The sequence below is a fragment of the Phoenix dactylifera genome, chromosome 9 (genome assembly GCF_009389715.1).
Source record: "Phoenix dactylifera cultivar Barhee BC4 chromosome 9, palm_55x_up_171113_PBpolish2nd_filt_p, whole genome shotgun sequence".
NCBI lineage: Eukaryota > Viridiplantae > Streptophyta > Magnoliopsida > Arecales > Arecaceae > Phoenix > Phoenix dactylifera.
In genome coordinates, this window is record NC_052400.1 from 14,768,337 (window position 1) to 14,780,930 (window position 12,594).

At 38.6% G+C, this 12,594-nt stretch overlaps 2 protein-coding genes across 3 annotated transcripts; one reads left to right on the plus strand and one right to left on the minus strand.

The window, feature by feature from the left end:
• The first annotated feature begins 1,304 nt into the window (after window positions 1-1,304).
• Window positions 1,305-4,610, plus strand: LOC103719019 (alpha-1,3-arabinosyltransferase XAT3-like). 2 transcript variants are annotated; one of them, XM_026809234.2, is made up of 7 exons: window positions 1,305-1,483; window positions 1,630-1,704; window positions 1,852-1,902; window positions 2,184-2,339; window positions 2,465-2,524; window positions 2,687-2,860; window positions 3,235-4,610. In XM_026809234.2, exons 1-7 carry the CDS (start codon window positions 1,342-1,344, stop codon window positions 4,398-4,400), a joined length of 1,824 nt encoding a protein of 607 aa, XP_026665035.2. In that variant the 5' UTR covers window positions 1,305-1,341; the 3' UTR covers window positions 4,401-4,610. The 2 variants fall into 2 exon arrangements, with proteins under 2 accessions (XP_026665035.2, XP_026665036.2); XM_026809235.2 differs by having other exon boundaries at window positions 2,705-2,860.
• Window positions 4,611-9,288: 4,678 nt separating this feature from the next.
• On the minus strand, window positions 9,289-11,657 carry LOC103719015 (alpha-1,3-arabinosyltransferase XAT3-like). The gene is made up of 3 exons (XM_008808063.4): window positions 11,478-11,657; window positions 11,288-11,377; window positions 9,289-10,811 (listed from the first exon to the last, which is right to left on the minus strand). Exons 1-3 carry the CDS (start codon window positions 11,605-11,607, stop codon window positions 9,601-9,603), a joined length of 1,431 nt encoding a protein of 476 aa, XP_008806285.1. The 5' UTR covers window positions 11,608-11,657; the 3' UTR covers window positions 9,289-9,600.
• Window positions 11,658-12,594: the final 937 nt, after the last annotated feature.

Below are 12,594 nucleotides of genomic sequence, written 5' to 3' on the forward strand. Positions count from 1 at the left end.
ACTTTTTGAAGATAAAGAATACTGAAAAACTGGCATACCAACTTCCAAAAAAAATCATTTCTAGAAAGGCAAGGACCTCCTTCTATTTTGACATCACAAACTAAGAATATTCTTTTCTTTTTCCATCTACTCAAGAAAAAGGTTAAAAAGCCATTTTTCAAGTTGACCGGAGCACATGCATAGTAAATAAATATATTGGTTGTAGACTATGGTAATTAAAGCCTGCATCATCAACTCAATAAAAATTGATAATGATAGACAATGAGACAAGCAGATGTGATATATAATGATTTCCAAGCCATAAATCCTCTTCATAGTTTTAATTGAAAAATGAATAAGGATTCTTCTGCCCCACTCAAGTCCACTTCATCCTCACAAAAATTAACAGCCACATGTAGAACAAGTTGTTGGTGATGTTTGACAACGAATTCTATTGCTAGTATTAGAGAAAAATCAGCAGAGTACAGTTTATAGGGGAATCATATAGAAGAGAAAGTGAGTTTCACACAAAAAGAAGACAAAGAGGAGCCACCCCAATGGGTGAGGCAATTAAAAGATATTGCTGGATTATTTTATTGTTAACTTAACCAAATGGAACAGAAGATTTATTTTTGATCATTTAAGACAGTTGCACACTGGCACTACCCAAACCATCTGAACTTTAACTCAATAGATGCACATTAGCCATATGGCCGATAGAAAATATTTTACTACTTAGTAGTTTTTTAAAGCTAAAATCTCTAATTCCTTTTGGCTTGTGATCTTAGGCCTTTGCCAAGCTTGGCCAAGTGATCCACTTGGGTCCATCAATTTTATAGGAGTCAGCACTTCTAAATTACAAGGAAATTAGAACTTATAACACTTTGGTCTTCTTCCTAATCAAGTACTCCCACATGCCAAGCTACTAATTCCATGTGGAGGTCCTATTAGAATAAAATGGCAATATGAAACTCCCAACTGCTCTCCACTCCAGCAATCCCTCCGGATTGGAAAACCAAGGAGGAAGAAAGAGTTGGCAGAAGGAAGGAGTTGAGTTGCTCCATTGGTCAACCATGGAGTCCTTGTCAATATATCCATGTTTACAAGGAATCCAAGTTGGAAAGCCTAAACGAATACATGAAAAAAAAATTAAGAGAATCCCATCACTTCCAGAAAATAATATTAATAGAGTCGCATAAGTCTCGTGCCATGAGGTAAGCAGGCAGGAAAAAACTCAATTTCTGAGGTCAATGGAAGCGAAGATGTGGCTGCCTAACTGCCACCTCCCCTCAATACTCCCCTTCATAAACACTGCCATCTTTATGAGTACTGGAAGATTTGAAGGGGAGCACCACACCAAACATGGCAAACACAATGAAGTTGGCTAGGAACTTCAACCGAGAGTCCAGGACGTTCGTATTAGGAGTTTTCGTCATCGGATGCTTCCTGCTCTCAATAACCTTCATTGTGGTGTCTCAACCTCAGGCAATTCCTTTTACCAGTGGTAAGTTTCGCAACGTCGATCGTGCATGGCTTTACGAATTCGATAAAAGCAACCTTGTATGCTGGTTGCTTTGATTGGCTTTGCTAAAAATTCAATCACTAAATTCTTATGTTTGAGCACTTTCTTGATGCTGATCATTATTGCAGCGGGTTGGAAACCATCAGTGCAAGGGGCTCCAAGCACTCCTAAGGCCAAAGATACAATACATTCTCAACAATTGGGTAAGCGACTCACACACCATTTGATGCTCTGGAGATATACTTGATGTCAAATTGTTGAGATTTGATTGACTAGAGCTGCTTTTTGAGTGTTACCAAAGAGTTGGAATTGATGACCTCTTTCTAATTTTTGTTGATCTCTTTCTTTAGGTGAAGTTTCAGGACAAGAAAAGGCAACAGAGCAGAGCGAGCTGGAAATGGGTAAGGCATCCATTTTAATGTTATTGATGTTTTTTAATGGAAAAACGTTGTTAATGTTGAATTTAATATGTTACTTGTGTTGACTCAGCTCCTTAGCCAGAAGCCGAGCCCTTCAAATTGAAAATTTTGATGTAGAAGTAGATTAAAGTAGGAGAGTTATGTGTTTTTCCCTGGTGAATTTTATGCTTAAATTCGTACGAATGACTTGAGTGGGTTTGAGGTTGGTCAACTGAAATACAGTGAGTTTTTGAATTGTTCTAACATAATTCTTCATGTTCCAGAGAGAGATAATGAGACTCAGGAGAAAAGCGTAGAAGGTGAAGTCTTAAAAGCCCATCAAGATGAAATGGATGGTGAACTTAGCCTTGCCATGACTTTGGACAACGTCACAGTTGATTCAGTTCAGAAGGAAACTCCGAGCACTACAGATAAACTAGGTAGGCTTTCCACAGTTTAGAATTTAGACTGTTGAGCTGAAGAGGTCTTGCCTGTGCTCGCATTCTTTGAACCAAAAACGGTTAGTTTTTAAAAACATGATGGCTAATCTTGTCCTCTGCTACAGATAGCGGCATCGACATGCAGGAGAGAAGCACAAAAAGTGATGAATCCAAACCCCAAGGAGGTGAATTGCACAAAAAATTTGCACTTCCAGCAATTCCAAACTACACCATTAACGGTTCGATTCAAGTAGAAAATGCTAGCACTGATGAGAAATTAGATGCATTGATCACTTTTCCGATTGAACTGCACAAGCTGAATGTGATGTTCTTTTCAACTATTACAGCCAACTTTGATGTCACAGGGAGCAAAAATGAGACCAAGGATGGAAGCACCACATGCGATGACCCCAATTCAGGTCAATGCGAAAAGAATGGGGAAGCAAGACCCCAGGAGAACTCCAATCCTGCCATTGTTGATCCAACTCAGCAACAAAACAGGAGAAATTCCAAGCAACTGGGTACATTGCTCATCATTAAGATTTGCTAGTGGAGCTTTCAAATTATGGTAGCTAAAATGGGATAGAAAGAAATACTAGGCTCCCCAAGATCTGTTCTCCTTCTTCTGTTTTATAAAAAATTGTGATGCGTTGCCTCCATTTCTCCTAAAAGAGGAACCAAAAGAAAAAGGAAAACAAAATTCTAATTTAGAGGGACAAGTTATTACCTAATTTGGGAAAATTTTGTTTGAGCAGAAAATTTGACAAGATTATTACTCAAGCTTTATAAAATCATTATTTAGGTGGTTGGAGGATCTCCTCATTTTTACATCAAAAAGAAGGCATTACATATCGTGTCTAATTATTGTTCTTTTAATTTTTTGCTTAATGCGAAGGTGTGGGGGGCCAAAATATGAATCAAGAGAAGAAGCCATTATGTGACTTTTCACACTACCGAGTAGACCAATGTGAGATGTATGGAGATATCAGAATTCACCGGAACCCTTCCTCTGTTATATCTGTGGAATCCACCGAAAGAAATCAATCATGGCGAGTTAGACCGTACCCTCGCAAGGGAGACAACGTTGCCCTTGGCCATGTTACAGAAGTGATAGTCAAATCAAGCAAAGAAGGCCCTCCATGCGGCATAACTCACAACGTCCCTGCTATAGTTTTCTCAGTTGGTGGATACACAGGAAACCTCTTCCATGACTTCACTGATGTAATGCTTCCCATCTTCTTAACCGCCAGCCAGTTTAATGGAGAGGTTCAGTTCGTCATAACCCAGGCCAGGTCCTGGTGGATGCACAAGTATCTGCATGTGTTCCAAAAGCTTTCTCGGTACGAGATCATCGACTTCGACAATGATGACCGAGTTCATTGCTTCAAGCATGCAACTGTGGGTCTTCGAGCCCAAATGGAGTTCACCATCGACCCCTCACAAGATCCTAATGGGCATTCCATGGTCGACTTCGGTCGGTTCATGAGAAGTGCCTACTCATTGGAGAGAGACGCCATGACTAGAATCGAAGAGTACCCCCGCAGAAAACCAAAGCTTTTGATGATATCAAGGCGGCAAACCAGAAGACTCACCAATGTTGATGAGATAGTTCAAATGGCAGAGGAGCTGGGCTATGAAGTGGTGGTTGATGAGGCTGATGTAGGAAGTGACATAGCTCGGTTCGCAAAAATTATTAATTCTTGCGACGTGATGATGGGAGTGCATGGGGCTGGCCTCACCAATCTAGTGTTCCTGCCGGAGAATGCAACCATCATCCAGATAGTACCATGGGGTGGGCTAGAAGGGATAGCCATGTTTGATTTTGGAAATGGAGCCAAGGCCATGAAGCTGAACTATGTGCAGTATAGTATCAGCGTAGAAGAGAGCACCCTGACAGAGATATACCCAAGAGACGACCCTGTGTTCAGGGACCCCATATCGTTTCACCAACGTGGGTGGGATCAAATAAAGGAAACATTCATGAGCAAACAGAATGTGAAGCTAGATAAGAGCAGGTTTAGGAATGTTCTGTGGAAAGCCCTGGAGCACATGATGCAATAGAAGAAAAAAAAGAGGTGTTTCTTGGAGGCTATCTTTCGATTCATTTTTTTCACCAATTAATTCTTATTTATGCTGAAAAGATTTCACAAGAAAGATGTCTGCAGTTTGAAGTTCAGACTTGATGAATGATCTTGTTACGAATATTTCTGTGGAGGACATTGTGTAGTTCAACCTTCCTTTCATTCAGCAAAAAGAATAACTTTTAGAGGACTTCTTATACTGCATAATTGAGACTGATTGCTTGTCCAAAATCTGCAGGAAACACCAAGCCTCCCTCTAGAAGAAGGTGATAGTAAAATTGAGATATCCCTTGCATTAGGGCAGAAACAGATGGGGCAGTTTCCAAGTGGGAGATTAAATTTGAATCTAATAAACAGTCTACCAGTATAACCAATAGAGAAATTTGCATATTTACGTACATCTCTCTGAAAAAATATGTTTGCAACCTCTTTTTCTCAATTTCTTTCTATTTTTTTGTTTTCTGTTTTTTAAGCTTGAGACCAATTAATCCCTTGGGACAGCACCCCTACTCTCCTTTGGTTCACTCTTCTTCCATCTTAAGGTATGGTGATATTTTGCACCTTTGTCAGCATATCTGCAGTCAGGTTGTAGTCAGATCAAATACCTTGGAAGTATAATTGCAGGAAAAAGGAATTTGATTCATCATAAAGATACCCTGTACCATACTACTACTTGATTAGCTCACAAATGACAATGTAGATTGCTCCAACCAATCAAAACTTCCAAGCAAGTAATTGCCATTTCCATTCAAATGAAGTTGCACTAAACTGTAACTCAGATAATAGCCTAGTGGTTACACCCACCTCCTAGGAGAAGATGCTCTGTTTGAATTTGAAAGTGTTTTCTTAGAGTTTAGTTCGAGTAATTCTACTATGGTAGTTCTACTATTGTTCTGAAATCTAGCATCCTAGGAGGAAATTTTAGAGTTAATTCTGACTAGAAAAAAAAAGAAGGGGGGAAGGGTGCACCTTACACATTACTATTTTGAATGAAGGAGTCCAAACACAAACAGATAAATTGCTATTGGCAGATCACAATATGTACATCTTTATATTATTATCTTTTTTCCTTTTCTCTGGATAAGAAGGGAGGATTCCCTACCTAAACTTTAAATTATTATCCTGAATTTCATAAAACACTATTTTTTTAATATAAATATACTTGCTTGTCCAACACATTTTAGGCATTAATTTAAGAGCAAGGGGGTTGTGCCACCCAGTACAGGGCCCTACCTTTGTCCATGGTTACTTAAGCATTAACCTTGTTTAGTAAAGCTATAAAAGTTATCCATTTCTTATTTCATTTATTCTTTTTTCCTAGCAAAACATTGGCAAGCCGCCTCACGTTTAATTGATAAATAAAATGAGACAATAGAGTACATAAAAGAAAACAAACAAAAAGAAAAAAGAAAAGGGGAAAGAAAAAAAAGGAGATAAACACAAATAATTATCTCATTTTTTTTAAAGCAAATCTCAACTCTTTGCTCAATATATATGTATGTGTGTATATATATATATAAACACAAGGAAGGTGAATCCAGGGTTTAAATAACGGTAGCATTGAAAATTACCACTTTTATCTCTAAAGTTCTTGGTAACACTAAAATCTCCTTCTATAACATAGGGGGCTAGTAAATTCTACTTAATACAGTTTAATCTTTTCTAGATTTTGTGTTGGATAGTTCTATTATCATGGTCCTAAATCAAAAAAACCAAACTTAATTGGAGATAACTTATACGACGAAAATTGTGATAGAGAATTGGCCAACATAAGATTCGTTTCAACTTTAAGAAATTAGAATTCCAACGAATTAAAATTCCTTCTAAAGCGCCATTGCTATTTAAATAGATCCAAAAATCCAACCTTGGAGAATCTAAAGATAGCCAAAACATCACAATCTATAGTCATTACTAAATCTCTAATAGCTCTCCTTTTAGAAGGTTGCTCTAGTCCCCTATTATCCAAGAGATGATTAACATTGGGCATGCATGAGCACTAAACACTAGAGATCATGAGCAGCAAAAGAGCATGTCATAACCATTAACCACATAAATAAAGTACCAAACATAAACAGTAACCGCACCGATATTCTCCATTCAATGAACATAATCCCAATATGAAATCAACCAAGGAAGAGACATTAGATAGATGTGCACCACCCGATACAATTCCGTTATACAGACTAGCAAACATTCCAAAGACATAGTCGACTAGCTTAAAGAAGAGCATATTGATAACCAAACTAATCTAATTGCCACATAAAGTTGATCATGAGCGAAGTCATCGTCCCAAAATCTCGCCAATATCTCTTACCATCAAAAAGAAGAAGAAGAATATTTTGCCAATATAATATTAATTATACTAGTGATCTTTAGCTAGGCACCAAGTGGAGACATGATCATCCTATTGTAGTCTTGCGAGCTTTAGATTCCCTATGTAGTGGTTAGCTTGGCAGCGTCCAAAAGTGTTCGGTGGAATAGCCACGTTCAGGCAACTATACTATGTTGGTTCGCTTTTTAAACTTTTAAATTGCATGGTCGGTTCTTGTTAACCTTTTGCGATCCCCTCCGTACCAATTAATATTGAGAATAGTGGGATGATGAAGGTCCGGGTTGCATCTTTCGCGCGAAAGAACGATGGATCTTATTTCACTCTACTGACCGTTGGATCGCATGTGCACAACTCTCAAAGCACTATAAATTTTTTAATTGATTATCTGCACAGATCTCGAGGTAGCTATTTGCGTGATCCAACGATGCTTTCATGTGAAGGGAGCTGAATCGTTCTTTCCTGCGAAGGATATAACCCCGATCTGACTGAAGAAGGCATCTCATGCTCGGAAGCCGTTAGGTAGCAAAGCAAGCAAAAAGTTGAAACATGTGTCGGTGGCTCTTTCAATGAACTGGAGACCAAGAATATAGAATAAGATTTGAAGCATATATATAAAAGAAAAATCTTGTGATTATCTTTAAGTAAATAGAATATTGTATGTTCTTCTTGTGTTCTTTTGGGCCAAAATTTATTTATTTTTTCTTAGTTAGACTGCTGACAATAGACTGCATGAAATATGTTCAAGCATCAAAGTTAAATTCAAGAGCACATCCCTCAAATTCTTTCTTATCTTCCATTATTGTGAGTATCCTCTGGCTTTGATGCTGCATGCCAAATCAACTTTCAAAATATAAAGCCTTGTACCTTGTAATCATTTATATTTTATCTTCTTAAAATATTAAAAAGAGTATTTGTACATCCACAATCCAAAAAAATGAGATTTAACAGTTTTAGCTGGAGAAAGTAGCTAAAATAATCAATAACCGTTGGCTCAATTAATTGGTATCCCTTAAGAGCTTGTCCTCAAAAGGTTTCAGGTTCAAATCTTGGATATTGTTTACAAAATAGAACTAGGTAGGAAAGAAATTTGGTTTCAAGAACGCGGATCTCCTAGTTTAACCATGAAATTAATGATATATCTTCAATTCAATGATAATTTCTTACTGATTTCTAGATTGGATCAAAATACGGCAATATTGTGTTTTTATCCTATACTAGCAATAGCGTATTGATAATACTGAAAGCCTCTTTTATTCACCATACAAATGAAAGAACTTGATCATTAGAACATATCCTTGACCTCGAAGCAAATAGATTTTCTTGGGAAAATCCTTGGTGAATCAAAGAAAAATTACCGACAATCACGTAGCATAAGTAATGTAAGCTCCCTTGTTTGAAGTAACTGACAAATATCCCGGGCATGCAAGTGACTAGTGACTAGATTCTATCATGTTTCATACCATCAACTTGTTGGAAACTTGATTACCTAATCAATTGACTCGCTCTCACACAAGCCTTGTGGTTGTTGGTTTTTGATGGTATGAGGATGTGGTTTTCCACTATTCAAGGAGACTCTCTTTCAGTATGATTACTTGTATTCTGTACACAAATACCAATAAAGAAAGACCTGCAGTTACGCGTTTTCCTCATAATGGGTCCTGCAATTCTTTTGGCTTCTTTGTACATAGAAGGTGAAGTGCTGCAGCGAAATTCCACCATGACTTTGTTCAGCTTGTTAGTCGTTGGCACTCCTCTTCTAGAACCCTGATGGTATCATGCCATGCATGGAGGGGAAAAAACAAATTGAGGCTATCACTTCAGTCTGTCGTTAAAATGAGATATCTTATATCCGACCTTGGCATTTTAATCCAAACATCTAATTTTATGCATGTAATTAAGCAATTCATGGAGAATTCAGATTAAACTTGTCAGTGAACCATGATCCAAACACATCGAACTTGATTATCATGTTATTAGAGAAATATGCTTTGGCATCACTTCCCTCTAAAATATATGCATGCTTGAGGTGCCCTTTGAACTATTGATCACAGTAGCCACAAGCTAAGAATGCACCTGGACCACCAGTAGCCTAATTGAAAAGGTTGCCAACCATATCTCCTTTATTGATGGTGGATCTCCTTTTCCCAGCTTGGTGGGCTCAGCCCATCCTATTATTTCTTACATCCATTGTGGAAAGTGATGAAAAAGTGTGACTTGAATTATCTATTATACTATCTGCTCAAAAAATTATTTATCATATTATCTCAATTGCATGAAATGTACTAATCACCATGTCAGTCATCCATGGACGCAAGAACATTTTTCTCGCAGTTCCGTCTTTGAAATTTCCACTAAAGATATATGAGGACTAAAACAAACCAGTGATGGGTACAGATCAAAATTTTCTCGACAGCTATCTACGTCGTTGAAATTTGAGTTACCTTGAAAGCACTTCTTCTACTTTTTTATGAATAGAAAATGTAGAGTTCCTTTGAAATCACTTCTTTCACCACATTTGCATTACTAAAAATGAATGTAAGTGAACTTATTATTTTCCGATGCATTTGCACCATTCATCTATATCAATCATTTTGCAAGAAAACAACATCGATTACAAATATGAAAACAAAAAAGAAGGAAAGAAAGAAAGAAAGAAATAAGTGGGAAGGGGATCATCTAGTTACAACAACACTCAAGACTTAGCTGATGGAGATCGGTGTTTGAGAGCTTCCATCAAAGTGTTCCCGAGTCTAAGAAAACAATATCGATTACAAATACGATAACAAAACAAAAAGAAAGAAAGAAAGAAAGAAGAGGGAAGGGAATCATCTGTTAGAACACTCAAGACTTAGTTTATGTGCTTGTGAGGTAGGTGTTTGAGAGCTTCCATCAAAGTGTTCCTGAGCCTACCCAAGTGAGGCCTCACGTTCTGATTGTCCAAGTACACAGACTTGAGCGTATCCCACCCCTGTTTGCGGATTTTGAAGGGGTTTGCCAAGACGGGGTGGTCTTTGGGGTATTGCTCCACGAGCGTGCTCTCATCCGCCTGAATTCTGTACTCCAAGTACTTGAGCTGCAATTCCTCCGCGGGATCCTCGAACGTCTCTCTACACAGCCAGTCCAGCCCGCCCATGGGAACCACCTGAATGACCACAGCCCCTGCAGGGAGGAACACCATGTTGGTGAGCCCTGCTCCATGGACTCCAAGCATCACATCAGCAGAGTTCACCAGCCTCGCAAACTTCGACACCTCGGTGCTCATGTCAGGCTGGCCGATCCTCACGTCGAACCCCAAGCTCGTTGCCATGTCCACCATCCCCCTCTCATTCATGAACTTTCTCGTGTTCTTACGAGATATGATCAAGAGCCTCGGCCGCCACCTCCTCATGTCCCACTCGACGTCTTCTGGAGGTGTCACCGTTGCTCTCTCTAGTCCGAATGCCTTTCTCATCGCCGCTTTGAAATCCACGATGGAGCACCCGGCAGGAGACCTCGAAGAGTCGACGCCTAATACCTTGTGGAAGCTTGGCCCCATGATCACCCGAGGGAAGCAACGTACACTCTCCTGGTCACTGTCCATGTTGATGATCTCGTAGTTGGAAAGCTGCCTGAAGATTAGGATGAATTTGTTCACCCACCAAGATCTGAAGTCGGATATCAGGAATTGGACCTCGCCGTGGAACTGGTAAGAGCTTATGAAGAGGGGGACGAATACATCGGTGAAGTCGTGGAAGTGGTTGCCGGTGAACCCTCCAATGGAGAAGATCATAGCAGGGATGGAATGGTTCTTGGTACATCCTGGAGGCGGCTGACGACTGCTTAACGGTTTCAATGACCATTCTTTTACGTTGGCAATGGCCACAGGATCATTCTTTCGAGCGTAGGGCTTCATCTTCCTTTCTTGCTTCATTGAAGTAGGGTGGATAAACACGGTGCGAGAGCTTCCATGCACCCTGATATCACCTTCCGCTTCGCAAGTTTCTGATCTCTTGCTTGTTTCGTAGCATATTGGTTTGGCCATGCCGACCACAGTGCTGTTTTCTTCATCATCTTCCTCCTCTACAAAAAAAAAAAAAAAAAAAAAAATGTTAGTACAACTTTTAGGACAAAAGGTTGTCTGAATAATTGAAAAGGTGTCCAACTTTTTCGTTGGTTGAAAGATCACAGATCTGTAACGATTCAATGATTTTGTGAATAATTCATAGAACAACATTATTTGCTTATTATCGCCGACTGAAAGCAAAAAGAAAGAAAGAAAGAAAGAAAGAGAAAGAAATAGCATCTAATTCTTGGAACTTAGATTGTTGACAGTTAATTGTAGGCTTTTTTTTCGGGAGAAGACAATTATCAGCATCTATTGTTATTGCTGTAATTGTTTCTCACTTGCACTAGTGATTATAACTACATCAAAATATTACAACCTAGTGCATATCCGTATCTTTTTTTTTCCAGGAGTGTTACCTCAACTTCTTGCTAAGTCATTTCATTTTCTTAATTCTTGAATTTCCAATTAGTACATCTACAATGGAATCTACCTGGTAGAGTAGGCTGCCCATTTTCGTCTGGGATCATCTCAAGATTTTTCTGTGTTGGAACCATTAATTTCAAGGATTCCTGTGATTTCCCTGCAAGAGCCATGCTTACAGTTAATTAGAGATCTCAAGAAGGAGAAGAGAGAGTTCCCTCAAAAGGAAGAAAGAGAGAGAGAGAGAGAGAGGGAGAGACCACATGGAGATGAGCCATAGCGAGCCTTGATGAGAGAGAGCATGCAAAGGGAAAGGATCATGCACGCTATGATGGAAACATTCCCTATCTTCCAGGGCTCTGGCCTGCCAAAACTCCTTAAAGGCTTCATTCCTCCTTCCTCCCTCCCTATCTCTCTTTCCCACCCCAGTCCCTCTTCATTTAAGTTCTTATACAAAGGGAAAGGGACATACCTTTTCATTATGTGATTATTTTAATGCTGTGATTACAACCTTTTCCCCCTTTTTTTTCAGAAATGGGATTCCATATATATCATGGTTGAATAAATGGCAACCACTTCCCAACGTCTGCACGGCACCCATTTGCTTAGGAAGTATTTTATAATAAAGTCCACTTAAAAAAAATGGTCTACAAGTCTCCTCTGTGAAATGGACATGAATTTTCTTCCAACCAAAAAATATTCAGAAAGGGAAGATGGGTTCCCATGTTCTTTTTCTCTCACAAAAGGAAGGGAAAAAAGTCCATCAAAATGGTTATTACTTTAGAAATTAGGCTATAGTTAAATGATCGTACCCCTCCTGCGCACAGGAAAAGGTTCTCAGTTGGAATATCCGAGTGTTGTTTTCTAGGTGCTCAACTTGTCCTAGGTAATTCTAATCGATGGTGCTTTCTTAATTGTTTTCAAAATAACAAAAAATTCACTACTCTAATTTTTGATAGATTTGACTGCCAATGTCTTTGACAGCCACACTAACTATAGATGATAATTATCAAAGAAACCCAAAATTTTAGTCTTTTGAAATATTAAGAACACCTTTCTTTATCGATATCTATCATCATGCTAGTTTTTTCAACCAAAAATTCTGGTCTTAAGCTAAAGAAGTTTATGAGGTACAAAAAATGATGTTCATTCTATTAAGAAATTATCTAAGATAAGTTTGACTTATAAGCTTTTTGGAGAAAATAAACATTTGATTTACATCCGAAAGATCAAATAGGAAATGTCTTGTTACACCATCTATTAGAAGAAAAATCAACCCTCAACTTGGCCAAGAGATGGTAACAGTAATTCAGTGCATTGGTCATACTCGAGTTGTTTGACTTTTATTGTGTCAGAAATTGGGAAAAAAAATCTCTG